The 15,866-nt window shown below is 44.0% G+C and overlaps 1 protein-coding gene across 1 annotated transcript; it reads left to right on the top strand.

The window, feature by feature from the left end:
• The first annotated feature begins 1,583 nt into the window (after positions 1-1,583).
• On the top strand, positions 1,584-15,323 carry LOC121435585 (E3 ubiquitin-protein ligase TRIM31-like). Its single transcript, XM_041635039.1, has 8 exons — positions 1,584-2,209; positions 2,826-2,921; positions 4,901-5,131; positions 7,507-7,529; positions 10,970-11,085; positions 12,290-12,364; positions 12,822-12,863; positions 14,609-15,323. The coding sequence occupies exons 1-8, from the start codon at positions 1,796-1,798 to the stop codon at positions 15,142-15,144; spliced, it is 1,533 nt and encodes a 510-aa protein (XP_041490973.1). The 5' UTR covers positions 1,584-1,795; the 3' UTR covers positions 15,145-15,323.
• Positions 15,324-15,866: the final 543 nt, after the last annotated feature.

Genomic DNA, 15,866 nt, shown 5'->3' with positions numbered 1-15,866 from the left:
CCGGGTGGTGGTGGCGCACGCCTTTAATCCCAGCACTCGGGAGGCAGAGGCAGGCGGATCTCTGTGAGTTCGACACCAGCCTGGTCTACAAGAGCTAGTGCCAGGACAGGCTCCAAAGCCACAGAGAAACCCTGTCTCAAAAAACCAAAAAAAAAAAAAAAAGGACTATTACCAATAATTGGCTGGAGAGCTGTTGCCAGATCAGATGAGGTAAGAGGTCATTTTGACCCCGTTTCCCAGGGGACTGAATCAAAACATACATATATGGGTAATTGTTCAGGAACTGAGTACATGCATGTGTAGCTGTTAGGTCCTTGGTTCCCAGGGGAGGAGGGGAAGCACTATGGCACAGAGGCTGAGAGGATTCAGAATTGTCAGAAATGGCTTCAGGATTGTCTTAAAGTCTTACAGCCTAAGTCTATTACAGCGTGTCCGCAAAAATAGCTCTTAGGCCTTACCGGGCCATGGAAATTGAATGCTAGGTGTCCCTAGAGCAAAAAAAGTCCATCTCAGCTAGACCCAGTCTTGCTGGTCTAGGTGCTGAGGTTGGAACTCTTGGCACGGGCCTGTGGCTTCCATAAGAGTCCGATAATCAACAAAAGTAAGTACGAATAGGTCCCCCCAAACCCCTATAGCATAGACAAGAAAAAGGGACTCATCAAGACGCAGCCGCTGTAGCCCAGTAGCTGGTTTTAGTGTGGTGTGGAGAGCTCAGAGAGGGAGCTTTTGACACATGTCCTATGGCCATGCGGTAAGGCTGCCCTACCAGTTGGGACCTCCGAGATGTTAGAAATTTTCCTAATGTGAGCTCTCTGCCAACACAAAAATCTCAATCAAGCAAATCACAACAAGCCAAATTAAAAAATATCCAGGTATAATAGGATTCCTGGTCTCTTGGGTGGCCCCGAGGGGGAACCAGGAAGCCTTGAGGGAGACCCCCAGGTCAGAGGGAGAAAAGAGACCACAAGGGGCCTTTCTGTGGAAGCTGTTTAAATAGACTTTGGGAGTGGTCAAGATTTTGGCAGGCTGTATTGACCCTCCTCTGGGTAGGGGTCAAGGCTTGGCAGGCACAGGGATGGGCCCTCCAATGATAGAGGCCAGAGACTGGGGCTTACAGAGAGGAAGGAAGAAGCAGTTTGCCCCTGGGGACAAGAAAGAAGAAGAAAAGGTTAAGAAGTGAAGTATTGAGCTACTGAAGGGTACATGGATGACACTAGCTGATACTTTCCTAGTCGAGATAAAGGAAACATGTCAGGCACGCTGGGAATCTAAGAAGTACAGAGACAGAGGCAGAAACTGGTAGACCAAACAGAACAAAGGATGGCTCAGAGACAGGGAGAAAAAAACCAACAGAAGACAGGTGGGGAAGTAAGAGATCTAGGGGGTTAGCACACCTCCCTGAAATGACACTTAGCCTCTCCACTCCCTACCTGTAGTAGAGTGAACTTTGACATTTGGATCTTCTGTTATCAGACAACTGCTTTGTAATAATTAGTTCAAGGTTCAGAGAACCTTGCTCTATGTTATAGGAAGCAGGAACTCACAGTATCTGTTTGTTCTTGAGTGACGATGAGGTAGGACTGACCATCTGTTTTCTTCTCTTTACATTATTCCCCATAAGTTTTCCTCTTCTCTGCTGTTCATTTACTCTACCCCCTCTTCATTTGTCCTTCTCTAGTCTTCCAATTGAGAGGCTCTTTAGCCTCTGCTTCCTGTTTCATTTTCTCTTGCCAGTACAAGTTCCTGCCTCGGACTTCTGGGCTTTCACATATCAAGTTAGCCTAGCTGCTCCATCATGGCAAGCCTACAGCGGGTCAGCAAACTACTGGAGGATGTGACCTGCCCCATCTGCATGGAAATTCTACAGGATCCTGTCACCACTGACTGTGGGCACAACTTCTGCCTGCAATGCATCAATCAAGTTGGGAAAACTACAGAAAATCTTCAATGTCCACTCTGCAAACTCCCTGTGAATAAGAATATGTTGAGGCCCAATAACAAGTTGGCTAGTCTTGCAGAGAAATTCCAGGCTATAGATCCTGCTGAGGTCCAATCAGAAGAAGAAGAGCCAAGATGTGGAAAGCACAAGGAAAAGTTCAATTACTTCTGTGAGGAGGATGGAGAGTTCCTCTGCAGGGAGTGTCATGACTCCAAGGACCACAAAACCCACGAAGTTACCTCGATAGATGAGGCTGCCCAGAACTACAAGGTAGGCACCTGCCTCCTTCTCTGTCCCGAGCTCAGCAGAGTAGAACTCCCTGAGGACCTGGGAGCTGCTGCCATTTCCATCTGGTTGGCACCGACTGCTGCACTCTTTTTTTTTAAATCTATTTATTTATTATGTATACAGTATTCTCAGTATTCTGTCTGCATGTATGCGTGCAGGCCAGAAGAGAGCACCGAATCTCATTACAAATGGTTGCTGGGAATTGACCTCAGGACCGTTGGAGGAGCAGGCATTGCTCTTGACCACTGAGCCATCTCTCAAGCCCCGACTGCTGCAGTCTTAACACTTGAATTGGCAGTTTGCAGCTGGGCCCAGTGAGCTCAAGGATCCAGGTTCTGGGAAATACCAATCTGTAATCAAGGCAAGAAGAATAATCAGAATAGTACTTTGGGGGCAGAGGAGATAATTCAGAGACTAAAGGCACTTGCCACCAAGTCTGAGGACTTGAATTTGACCCTCAGGATCACATAATACAAGGAGAAAATTGGTTTGATCCCTGAGAAAGAAGGGGGCCTGCTAATAATGACACCAGTACTCTGGGATATCTTCCCTGCATTTCTAGGGGCAGAACCTGACTGAAGCATCCTCTCCCCCACAGGTGCAGATTGAGACACAGCTCCAGCATTTGGGGCAAAAGGACAAGGAAATCATTAAAGAGAAAAAGGAAGGTGAAGGAGCAATCCAGGTGTTCAGGGTAAGAAATATTCACTGCAAATACATCTGAGGAAGTTGAGCATCTCTGTTGAGATAATGTTGAGCACTCCTTATACACCAGGCTGGATCAAAGTCCTGCTGACAAGATGGGGAGGGGCAGAGCAGAGAGTGTGGTGCCTGAGCCGTGCTCCTGAGCTGTACTGACCTACCTGCCTGGGTGCTGCTCCAGTGAACCAGGAGGGCTTCTGCTCCTCCACCCACAGCAGGCTTTGTAAGGACCATGCACACACACACACACACACACACACACACACACACACACAAGCTCATACACACAGAGACACTCACACACACACACACACACTTGCTCACACACACAGACACACAAACACACACACAGGCACACACACTGGCTCACAAAAGCCTCCTTTTTACTAGAGAGTGATCACACAGTAAGAAAAGACAAGAGACTATGACACCACCAAATGTCTCCACCTGATTTTAATTTTGTTAACTTTTTAAAAAGGTTATTTGCATTACTTTTATTTATGTGTATATGTCTGTGTGAGTGAAAGTCATGTGTGTGCAAATCCTAGCAGAAACCGGAAGAACTGGAAATACAGATATTGTGAGCTGCTCTTCATAAGTGCTGGGAACTGAATTCAGGTCCTCTGAAGAGCAGTAAGCATTCTTAACCCCTTTGTCATCTCTCCAGGTCCATCATGGGAAATTCAGTATGAAGGCAGCTAAACTGAGGAGAGCGCTCTCTCTCTCTCTCTTTCTAACTCGCTATCTCTCTCTCTCTTTCTCACTCACTATCTCTCTCTCTCTCTTTCTCACTCACTATCTCTCTCTCTCTTTCTCACTCACTATCTCTCTCTTTCTCACTCACTATCTCTCTCTCTCTCTTTCTCACTCACTATCTCTCTCTCTCTTTTTCTCACTCACTATCTCTCTCTCTCTCTTTCATTTATTTATGTTCTTCCCCAATGACTTTTAAGAATCTTTTATTTACTTGTTTTTAGGTTTAATTTTATGTGAATGAATGCTTGCCTCCATGTATGTATGTATATCAGGTGCATGTCTGGTACCCATGGAGATCAGAAGAGGGCACTGGATCCCTGGAACTGGAGTTAGGATGGTTGTGAGCAACCATGTGAGTTCTCAGAATTGAATCTGAGTCCTTTGCAAGAGCAACAAAGTCCCTTACTGAGCCATATCTCCAGCTCCTAGACACAGTATCATATGTAGCACAAACTAGAAATTGTTATACAGAAAAAGGATAGCCTTCATCATCTGACCCTTTTGTCTTTCCCCCAGTACTGGAATTACAGGGCTATAACAGCATTCCCAGACTATGCAGTGCTGAGAATGGAATCCAGGACTACATACATGCTAATAATATTAGTGCATGCCTAAGCAAGCATGCTGTCAACTGAACTACAACCTTATCCTGGGTTTTCTATGGCGGTGTCATTTGTTTGTTGAGAGAGTGGCCCAAGTAGTCCAGTCTGGCCTTGAATGGAGACTGGCCTTGGCTTTCTGCATCTCCTGTCTGCACTTCCCAAGTGCTAAGATTTCTTAGTTGTGCGTCTGGCTGATGGCCTTGAAGGTAAAAAATAAAGTAATTGAGCCTAAATCCTTGAACACAGGAAGTGCTTTGATCTCCTTGTCCCTCCCCCTTTCCCACAGGTAAAATTTAGCAATCTGTCCTAAACCGGTCTCAGAATAATCCTTACATACTCCTAAAGAGTGAATGGTTCCAGATTTTGCATACCCTTGATTCCAGCACTTAGGAGGCAGAGACAGGTGGATCTCTATGAATACAAGGCCAACCTGTTGTTCTTAGAGTCAGTTCCTCGCTATCCAGGACTATATAGTGAGACTTTGCCTGTAATTAGTTAATTGATTAATTGGTTGATGGTTGATTGATTTAAAAGTGAATGATGGGCTTAAAGGAAGCTTGGAGAATCCTCTCTCATTCCTTCTTCCTCTCTGCATCCCTTCCCTTACCCCCAGGCCCAGGTACATCTAGAGAGACTAAAGATCCTTGAGGAATTTAAACATGTGCGCCAGAGACTGGAAGAGGAAGAGAGATTCCTCCTGTCCAGGCTGAGCTGGCTGGAGCAGGAGGGAGTCAAGCAGATAGAAGAGTATGTCACTGTCACAGAGGGACAGCTGACCACCCTCAGAAACCTAACAAGGTCCCTGAAAAACAGGCTACAAGCGCCATCCATGGAGCTACTGGAGGTCAGTCCATTAGCAACAGACTCTCTCTCTCTCTCTCTCTCTCTCTTGCTTTCTCTCTCTCTCTGAAAGATACTTAAGAATCTGTATTGTACTGTGGCCTAACAACTTCTAATATCAGACTCCTCCATATCCTTTGTCCCCTGAAATGAAATTTTGAGAAACTCCTATCACTCCCTGAAAGGACATAAAAGTCAGATACTCTTCCTTCTCTGGGGATTTGCCTGAGGCTCCTGTCAGGTTTTAAAGCGATGCCTGTTGCTCCCCAAAAGGGTCCATTTGTATTGTCTCCGACTTACTGTACCATTCCTCTCTAATGCTGTTCTACCCCAAGGCCCAGTGCTCACCACGCCCTTTCTCCTAATAACCCTCATGTATGAGGTGTGGTTCCTTTATTACTTTTTATTGCCTCCTGAACTAGTCCACCAACTGCTGTCCTGTTTCTCCTAACCCAGTAGTTCTCAATCTGTGGGTCTTGATCCCTATGGGGGATCTACCAACCCTTTCATAGGGGCCACCTAAGACCTAGGCAGCCTGGCTGTGTTATGACAAAGGTCATGTGACCAAGGGTACCACTGAATTACTGATCCCCCCATCCCCTTTTATGGACCACTACACCCAGCTCACAGTTTAAAATTGTAATGTGGACACATGTGTTTCTTTAAAGCATCTCGCAGACTCATTGTGCAAAGGAGCTTGCCACCAATCCTAAGACCCACACGGTGGAAGAATGGGGCCAATTCCCACAAGCTTTCCTCTGACTTCCTTTTGTAACTTCAGATCCAGCAAATCTGGTCGCTCTGGCTTTGTAGGGTACCTGCATTCTCATTTACATGCCCACACACAGACACACATATATACACAATTTAAAAACAATAAAAATAAGGCTGAGGGCCGGGCGGTGGTGGTGCACACCTTTAATCCCAGCACTCGGGAGGCAGAGGCAGGCGGATCTCTGTGAGTTCGAGGCCAGCCTGGTCTACAAGAGCTAGTACCGGGACAGGCACCAAAAGCTACAGAGAAACCCTGTCTCGAAAAACCAAAAAATAAAATAAAATAAAATAAAATAAGGCTGGAGTGATGCCTTATTGGTTAAGAGCACTGTCTGCTCTTTCACAGGTCCTGAGTTCAATTCCCAGCAACCACATGGCAGGTCACAACCGTCTATAATGGATCTGATGCCCTCCTCTATCGTGTGGGCATATGAGCACTCATACATAAAAAAATATATTTATAAATAAAAATTTAATATAATAAAATCTTTTCCACATTATTCTTAAAAATTAATAAAACTTAAAAATAAAACCCAATAAAAAGATCTATATTTCAAGATATATTTCTAGTAACTATATTAAAAAGAAAAAAAGAATCACGCATAGTGGTACACCCTTAATCCCAGCACTTAGGTGGGAGAGGTGAATTCAAAGTCTACCTGGCTCACAATTTGAATTCCCGGCCAATCAGGAAAAAAATCAGATAAAAGTAATTTAATAAAAACACGTTAGCAATTTATTTAATCCTATATTCCAAATGTAATTATTTCAACCTCTTTAGACATATTCATGAGCTATTCCATATTTGTAAGAGTTTTTTTTTAGTTCTGAGTCTTTGAACTCTTATTTATTTTTCACATCTCAGTTTAGATTCTAAATCATTAATTGCTTAGGTAAAATGTAGTTAATCCTAGTAAATCAATAAAATTGTACTTACAATGCTTCAATTTTTAAATTTAGATTTAAAATAGTAAAAATTTATTGGTGGGGAGGACTGAGGTGTTAGTGCATTCCTGTCCTCTCAGCGCTCAGGAGTCAGACACAGAAGATTCGGTAGTTCAGGACTGTTCTTGGCTACACAGAGAATTTGAGCCCAGCCTGAGACACATTAAACTGTCTCTGATAAAAACAAACAAACAAACAAACAAACAAAGAGGGAGGAATAATAGGACACCCAAGTGCCAGGACTAACACACCTGGTTTCTGTTTTGTTTTTGTTTTTTCTTTAAAGAAACACGGACAGCCACTCCACCTTTGTCCTAACACTGCCAAGTTGAATTCCCTGGTTCTGTATCAGAGGCAACACCCATCTTCCAAATGTCACTCTTTCTTCTCTCCTCACTCTGTGTCTCCTGAGGTTTAAACACTATCCCAACTATACCAGGAGTTTTAGGGGTAGCAGTTCAGAATGGAATGGGGGGAGAGAAAAGAGAAGGCAGAGACAGACAGACAGACAACAGAGACAGCAGAGACAGAAAGACAGAGAGAGGAAAAAAGAGGGTGGAAAACTGGGGTGTTCTCACTCTGCCTCCAGTTGAGTCTGAACCCCTTCTTGGTGCCTATGACTCAGGCAAGCTCTGACATTGTTCTTTCTTTCTCTTCCAGGGCATAAAGGACATCTTGGGCAGGTATGATGGGCATCCCAAGTGCACTGTGCTTTCTGGTTCACTCACACATACATACAACATATATCCGAATATGTTCACATCCTCCAATAACTCAACTATAAACTCTTTAGGCTGCAGGTGGGGAAGACCAAGCTGGCCACAGTAGCATGTGGTCTGCTGGGCACAGCTCTTTTCACCAACACCCAGCTTTAGAGCAGCTGCACTCCCCTCCCATATTCCTCTTGGTCAAGTGGGTGACCCTGGGTTTCCTACTTTACCTTTCTACTCCCTGTCCCTTCTCTCTTCTCTATCCATCTCCCATCTTCATTTCCATATTTTCAAGGGTCTGATCTGTAGTAGGAAGCTGCTTATTTGTTTTTTCACCTGCCTAGACTTCAGTAATAATCACACAGAAACTATATTATTTAAATCACTTATTGGCCAATCACCGTATTGCTAGCTAGCTCTTATATCTAGTATTAACCCATTTCCAGTATTTTATATTTTGCCATGAAGCTTGTGGCCTACAACCAAGTTTCCAGCATGTCTGTCTCTGGCATCAGCTCCATGGTTTCTTTTTGACTCTGTCCCCTTACTCCCAGTATTCAGCTTAGTTTTCTTTGCCTAGTACTGTCCTGCTCTATCAACAGGCCAAGGCAGTTTCTTTATTCACCAATGGTATTCACAGCATACAGTCAGGGATCCCACATCACCTCCCCTTTTCTGTTTAAATAAAAAGGAAGATTTTAACTTTAACATAGTAAAATTACATATAACAAAACAGGTATCAAGCAAGAATTATAGCTACAATATTTATAGTTACTTTATCTTTTATCATAACTAAAGAAAACTGTATCTATAACTATCTGTTCTTCAACTCCATCAAAGACTCCAGTATATAATATTACCTAAGTAAACAGGAAGTGCGTTGTAAGCAACTCTCAAAACTCTAGAATTGACAGAGACATCTTGCTGTCTTCACAGTCACCCAAAGTTCTTCTGTACCCATGGGGCATTCATCTTCAGCCTATAGGCTGAAGGAGGAAATTTCAAAGGCAGTTTCTCCCATATTGGCAATTTAAAAGTCACTTTCTTCTGTGTCCTGCAGAATGTCTATCAGACTCTTTCATGAAGCAGGAACCCCAAAGGATAGTCTCACTTTTACACAAGTTCAGCAGTAATTTCTCTGTGGACCCTGCATGTCTAGTTCATACAGCAGTCCAGGAAAGAACAGTTTTTGCCCAAACGGTTAAGCAATGCTATAAGGAGCCTCTTCAGTGCCCATCTTCCTCTTGAAGTAATTGGTTCCTCCAGGAGCAGACGTGTCTCATTGTAATGAAATATCTAGATTTTAAAACATTTTAAGTGCCATATTCTGAAGGTCTCTGAAAGATTTGAAGAATAACTATCTAACTGAAATATGAATATTATAGATATTATCTATGAACCTATATTTCTTTATTATACATTAGATTTTTAAATGAGCCACACAAACACAATACCTTAATCTGAACAGAAATATACATATAACAAACAATAAACTAAGATCCATAGCAATGCAAATCTCTATATCATATCCCCTTTTAAATGTAAAAAAAAGTTATAAATAATATTTGGGAATTTTGGCATAGTTCTTTCCAAACTATTTCCTGCATTTTGTTGGGCAAAGTATTTATTGGGGTTTTTATGGAAATCTTTCAGATGGTCCATCAAACCACTTTCATCTGGAAACAATCTACAGGTTCTCATCCTCCGTGGAAACAAAAGAAGGACCTCTTTTCCAAAGTAACAAATCCTTAGACCCAAATTCTGAAGTCAACATATCTTTATGTTGGCTTAATTTAGCAGTCCATATAATGAAATGCGTCTCTGTACTTAGCTCCTTCACAAAAAATTCAAAAAAATACAACAATATACATAATCCAGACTCTATGTGTAGATTCCATCTTTACGTGGCTTAATTTCTTACTATAGTACTTTTTAATATTTATTTTATTATCTTTACTCCTTTAATCTGTGACAGTCTGTACTCTGTCTCTTTAAAGACTTTATTTTATTGCTTTTTATAAATCATTTACTTCCTTTTATAGCTCTCTATTCTCTTTTCCTTTTCTCCCCACACGGACGTACATTTTTTAAACACACTGTGTCTCATTTAGAGATCTTTTATGTCTGAATCTGTCCTTATTGTTTATCTGTAATTCTTTTCTGAACAAGATGACTTCTTAAAATGCTGAGCCCTTATTAAAAACCTAAGTGGCAGCATTGCTAGGACAAACAGGACCCTCCCTGCTTGCTCTGCCCAGTCCAACATGGTGGAAGTTTTTCACTGCCTTTGAGACTGTTGGGTGGGAGCCACCCTCACTACCTCAACCCTGATAACCAGTTGGCCCATGCTGCCACCAAGTACTTGCTGCATACTGCTCACAAACCCCATTTAAATGCTCAGCTTCCTGAAAGAGCCAAGTTTTTGCTGGTAGCATGGTCCAGAAAGCTGCCATTTCAAAACTACACAGCTTTTTTTTTTTTAAATGTTACCTCTGAATTTGGAAGACCTCTCATAAAGGACCTGTGGCATGCCACTAGCAAAATACTGGCTACCAAGAAGCCATGCTTAACTCTGTTCTTTTGTATCTAAAATTACTTTTTAAGCTTGCTCAGGTTTTATGTGATTAAACCGTCATAAGCTTGAACACCAATTTGTTGTATTGAGGCCACTCATTTGTTCCTGGCTGCTCAGACTCCCAAAATAATCACACAGAAAAGCAGTCTTTCTTTCCCAGCTGCACTCCCCTGCTCAAGTGGGTGAACCCTGGGTTTCCTACTCTACCTCCTACTTCCTGTCCATTCTGTCTTCTCTGATCCATCTCCCGTCTCCTTTTCCACATTTTCTTGGGTCTGATCACATTCATCCCTGCATTCCTGTCCTGGACCCCTTGCTGTGGGACAATGGCCTTATATCTTGCAAAGTTTTATCAGTTGTACTAGTTTAATAAAATGCTAATTGGCCAGTAGTCAGGCAGGAAGAATAGGAGGGGCAGCCAGGCAGGAAGTATAGGCAGGGCAACGCGAACAGGAGAATTCCGGGAAGATGTAAGGTGCACTCTGCAGTTGTCACCCAGACAGAGGAAGATGAAAAAGCCTTGCTGATGAAAGGTACCAAGCCATGTGGCTAACACAGACAAGAATTATGGGTTAATGTAAGTTATAAAAGTTAATAAGAAGCCTGAGCTAATAGGCCAACCAGTTTATGATTAATATAGACCTCTGTGTGTTTCTTTGGGACTGAAAGAATGCAGGACCAGGCAGGAGAGAAACCTTTGTCAACACCCCCTGACAAACAGCTCCCTGGCTCTAGACTGTATTTATCACTTTGCCTCCTCACCAGGAACCATCTCCCAGGTCCTTCCTGCCCACACTCTATCCCTGAACTTACACCTCAGATCAACATATCTTCACAGGAGTAAAGAATATGAGTTTCACAACCCAACCCCAGTTCCTATGAACCTGGAGAAAAAAATCAATGAAGTAAAAGCAAGACACGAGTCCATCATAGAAAGCCTGAAGGAATTAACAGGTAAGAGGTGACTGCCACTTCCTTTGCTTACCTGCCTCAGGATTCTTTCCATCAACCTAGATACTGCCTGACACCTCTGGTGCCAGCCCCTGAGCCTTTCAGAACCCAGGCTGAATGCTGAGTACCTTCAAAGAACCATTATGCAGAAATTCCTCATGCTGTGTTGTTTCAGGTTTAGTGCTGAGGATAGAATGCGGGACTTCATGCTTGCTTGACAAGCACTCTGCAATCTGAGCTACATCCCCAGAGTCAAAGCACCTCTGAGCTCAGAAATTTTCCTTGTTTACTTGGTGGTGAACATGGGACTAGAAGTATGTTACCAATTTGGTTGTCACTTATCACCTGTACCCCTGGACACCAAAACACAGCATTCACACATAGTGTACATAAAGAATACACATTGACTCTGAAAGACATAATATTAAAATGGAGCATAAAATATAGAAATGAAAATAAAAGCAAACAGAAATATTGTCCAGGGTAGTCTCTTATGGAAGACTTCAGTGATCTTCTGAGTAGCTGGGTCTCCAGCATCCAGCATTGTGCCCAGGTAACACTGAAACTTTATTGGAATGCTGAAATGGCAGTATGTTTTAACATTCTGAGCTAAAGAAGACATATTATTTAATTCATTTTATTCATTTCCTTTTTAAAAGTTTTATTTATTTTATTTGTATGGGTGTTATATGTGCATGTATTGTCTCTATGCCTGGTGTCCGTGGAGGTCAGAAGAGGGTGCCAGATGCCCTGGGACTGGAGCTTCAATGGATGCTGAGATCTGACTGGATTCCCTGGTGCTGTTAACCACTGAGGCCTCTTTCCAGCTCCCTTTTCCTTTCCTTTTACGACACTGGAACTCACTATGTCCTGTGGACTAAAAGTTGTCATCCTCCTGTGTCAGCTTCCCTAGTGTCAGCATGCCCTGGTCCTTTAGGGTTTCAAAATAGCATCTAGAAAATTCCAAATTCAGTGGCTTATGCTTGTGGCTCCAATACTTCTGTTCTGGACTGGGCTGTACTGGAGAGCCACTTCAGGGAGACCCTAGGGCAGCTCTCCCTGTTTGCTGCCTTCTTGGTCAACTGAGACTGTGAGAGAAATCCCAGTACCACCTCTTCCCACATCAGCAATCTTTGCCTCACTGTGTGGTCCCTGTTGCTTGCTTAACCTCTGTGGATTCTCCATCTCCTTCACTCTCTCCTCATAGAGAACCTGATCACTGAATGGAAGGAAGATAAAAGCACATTCCTGAACAGCCTAGATAAAAAGGACATGGAGAACTGTAAGTGTGTGCATACCCTGCTGTTTGGGGAAAGTGAAGAATATAAAATAGCTTTTCAATAGGAGATTGAGGGTGAAAGATCCAGTGTGTGAACACCAACGAAGAACAAGCTTACAGAATTGTTTTATTATTTTACATTTAGGTAATCATAGTGACACCCCACTAATTAAAAATGTTCAAAATGAATGGAAATTTATAGATTTATTCCTTCATTGCACAAGGCTCAGGTGCAGGCAGCTCAGTCTGTAGCTGGAGCTGACCTAACAGGTCTGGTTAGCCCAGCAGAGCTGAGGAGTTGAGATCCACAGGGACAATACCTGCAGTGGTGTCATCTGATTGGTTCAGCTTTGAGGGTAGTCAGGATAAAAGCCAGGACCAGCTGCTCATCCCCAATATGACTTTTAATTTACAACCACTTGTTATTAACCTAAAATTTGTTTTCTCTCTCAAATCTTAGGGCTCCTGTTACAGAAGAATAACTCAGATTTGCTCAGCTCAGGTAGGATTCCTCCTAGGCACACGGGTCTTCCTTTAGAGAAGCAAGGGTCCTCTAGGTGTACATGTCAAAGTGTTCTGTTCCTTCACAGATCTGATACAGCACAACCCTAGCCCCCAACAGGGAACCCCTAATGTGCAGGTGCACCCTGCTGCTTGGTCTATGCCCCTCCTAGTGCCTCTGGAGCTCAGCAGGACCTAATGCAGTCATCCCTGCTACTCAGCACCAGGGTTACAGGTGTTCCAGGGCCACACCAGTTTTTGTCCTTAGATGCTGGGGATCACAACTCATGTCTTCATGCCTGCACAGCCAAAGTACCTTCCCCAGTCCCTTTTTTTTCTTGCTTGCTTTTGAGACACAGTCTCATGTAGCCCAGACTGTCTTTGAACTCATGGTAGTTCTCCTGTCTGACCTTCCCAAGTGCTGGAATTAGAGGTGTATCCACCACGATGCCTGGCAATGAGTGCCTCTAACAAAACAGAAGACAAGTCCCCATGGTGGTCATTCTCACCCAGTGCTGCTCTTCTCCAATTGCTTTGACTCTGATGCCCCTGGAAGACCATAGAAGTTCCTACCAATGTCTTCCTCTATGTTCATTGTCCCTATCCCTCTGCACCCAGTAATTCAACTTATCCAAGTCTGGGGATCAGAAATGGGTAAAATCTGCTTGGTTCGTGCCCCTAGCCTACCCTAGTGACCCTGACCACTTGCTTTAATGCACAATTCCACATCGGCCATCTCCCCAACCCCACTCACAGCAGAGGAGAACTCACATTGCAGCAAAGGCTGAGATGCAGCACCAAATGAGGGGCTAAAATGTTCCCACTTTCTGAACCTTAGCAGAGCCGGGACCACTGATGCTCTAGCCTTTGAATAAGACAAAGACTCTGTAGCTTTGATAAACTGCCATTCAGTGTCTGAGCCATAATACGAGGGTGGAGGTAGATCAAGGGATCCCATTCTATTCCATTCTATCATGTGTACTCGTGCATACACATACGTGCCTATGTGTGGGAGTCAGAACATGAGTGAGGAAGTCAGTCTCCCACCATGTGGGTTTCTGGACTGAAAACAGGTGTCAGGCTTGGGGGCACAGGCCATGTCAGCTGAGTCACCTCCTGGACCCAGGAACACCATTTTAGAAAGGCAGGCTAGTGGTGACCCCAGCTTTAGAAAATCAGGCAGAATCTTGACCTCTCATAGCAGCCCAAATTGTCTGCCATATGAGAACCAGGAAATGTGGAAATGAGAAGACATATCTTCATTGTTAGAAGATCTAAATTGCCCAGGGTGTTATGACCTTGGTTCAAGAACTCTTCCTGAAATGAATCTACTACCATGTGAACTGGGGGAGCTTCCCTCTGCACCCACAGAACAGAACCTCATAAAATCAGGGGTTAAGTTTGAGGTCTGGGATAGAGAGTAGGGAGAGATAAAGGAGAGAGTGGTGTAGGGAGCATGGGCATGGTATCCCACATCTATAATTCCAGCACTAGGGAGGTGCAGTTTGAAAGATGAGAAGTTCAAGATCATCCTTAGCTAGACAAAAAATTTCAGCCCTACTTGGTCTATATGAGATCCCCTTCTCAGAAAACCAAAAGAAACAGGCAGGAGTCTTCTCTGAGGACATAGACTGGAATTTGAAGGAGAAATTCTCCCTCTAGCTACATCATGAGAAGCTCAAAAGCAGGGTGCTGGAGGACTTGCCCTAAAACTATCCCTCTTCACTCTTCTTTGTCTTCCCACAGTAACTATGACCCTGGACTCCACTTCAGCTGACCCAAACCTCACCTTTTCTGAGGATCTAAAGAAAGCAAGCTTGTATGTCATCGACAGCACATCGAATACGCAGGCAAAACCTCGACAATTTTATCCTTTCCACTGTGTGAGGGGCTCCCCAGGCCTCTCCTCAGGCCGTGCGGTGTGGCGGGTGAAAATACAGGGACCCCCTGGAAAGGTTGGCATAGTGGGCGTGGTTGCCCAATTGCCTCAGGGGTTCCAGATTCAGAACTCTGAGCCATGCTGCTTGTGGGCATTGCGGATCTCATCCTCTGGATGTCAGCCAATCACCAACTGCAGTATCCAGGAGAATCTCTCAATCTGTCTTAGGAAAGTGGGCGTCTATGTGGATTATGACCGTGGAGAGATCGTCTTCTACGATGCCATCACTAACAAAAACATCTACACCTTCCAAACTTCTTTTGACAGACAGATCTTCCCCTTTTTTGGGCTCCTAAATGCCCGCAGCTCTATCATCCTTGAGCCTCTAGGGCTGCACTCCTAAGGATCCCTCAGTCTCTTCCCCACCCATCTCTCATGATTGAATGAGAAGCAATTGGCAGGAATGAAGCTTGGCCCTGCTCAAGCACATTACACATCCCCCACACCCCACACACCCTACACACACTACACACCCCCACACACTCTATACACCCTACACACACTACACACCCCACATACCCAACACACCCTACACACCCTACACACACTACACACCCCACACATCCTATTCACCCTACACACCCCACATACCCTAAACACCCTACACATCCTACACACACTACACACCCCACACACCCTATACACCCTACACACCTTACACACCCTATACACACTACACACCCCACACACCGTACACACACTACACACTCCACAAAACGTATATACTGTATACACCCTACATACACTACATGCCCTACACATACTGCACACCCTACACACCCCACACAATGTACATATATTACACACCCCACAAACCCCACACATGTCACACACCCTACACACCACACACACCCTACACACAATACACACCCCACACACCCTAACAAACTACACATACATCTTTCCGTGAGTAAAGAAGAAAGCGGAATCTCCAAATATTAACCACAAGGCTTTTCATTGCTGAACTTCATAAACGGACACAATTGGAAGTGGCCAAACTTAACTAATTGGAAAATATCTTGCTTGAGACACGAGTCCAAGACGCTGCTCAGCACCCTGCCTGCC

This window comes from Microtus oregoni, unplaced genomic scaffold (assembly GCF_018167655.1).
Source record: "Microtus oregoni isolate MIOR12 unplaced genomic scaffold, Mior012 000046F_ref0000063, whole genome shotgun sequence".
Taxonomy (NCBI): domain Eukaryota; kingdom Metazoa; phylum Chordata; class Mammalia; order Rodentia; family Cricetidae; genus Microtus; species Microtus oregoni.
The sequence above is the reverse complement of the archived record's forward strand: the minus strand, read 5'-3'. Positions and strand labels throughout refer to the sequence as shown.

Bases quoted from the DNA above. Each gene is read 5' to 3' on its own strand.
- LOC121435585 (XM_041635039.1), top strand. From the start codon at position 1,796: ATGGCAAGCCTACAGCGGGTCAGCAAACTACTGGAGGATGTGACCTGC. The intron at 2,210-2,825 runs GTAGGCACCTGC...TCTCCCCCACAG, and splicing joins AGGCTGCCCAGAACTACAAG to GTGCAGATTGAGACACAGCT. The intron at 12,864-14,608 runs GTAGGATTCCTC...GTCTTCCCACAG, and splicing joins CTCAGATTTGCTCAGCTCAG to TAACTATGACCCTGGACTCC.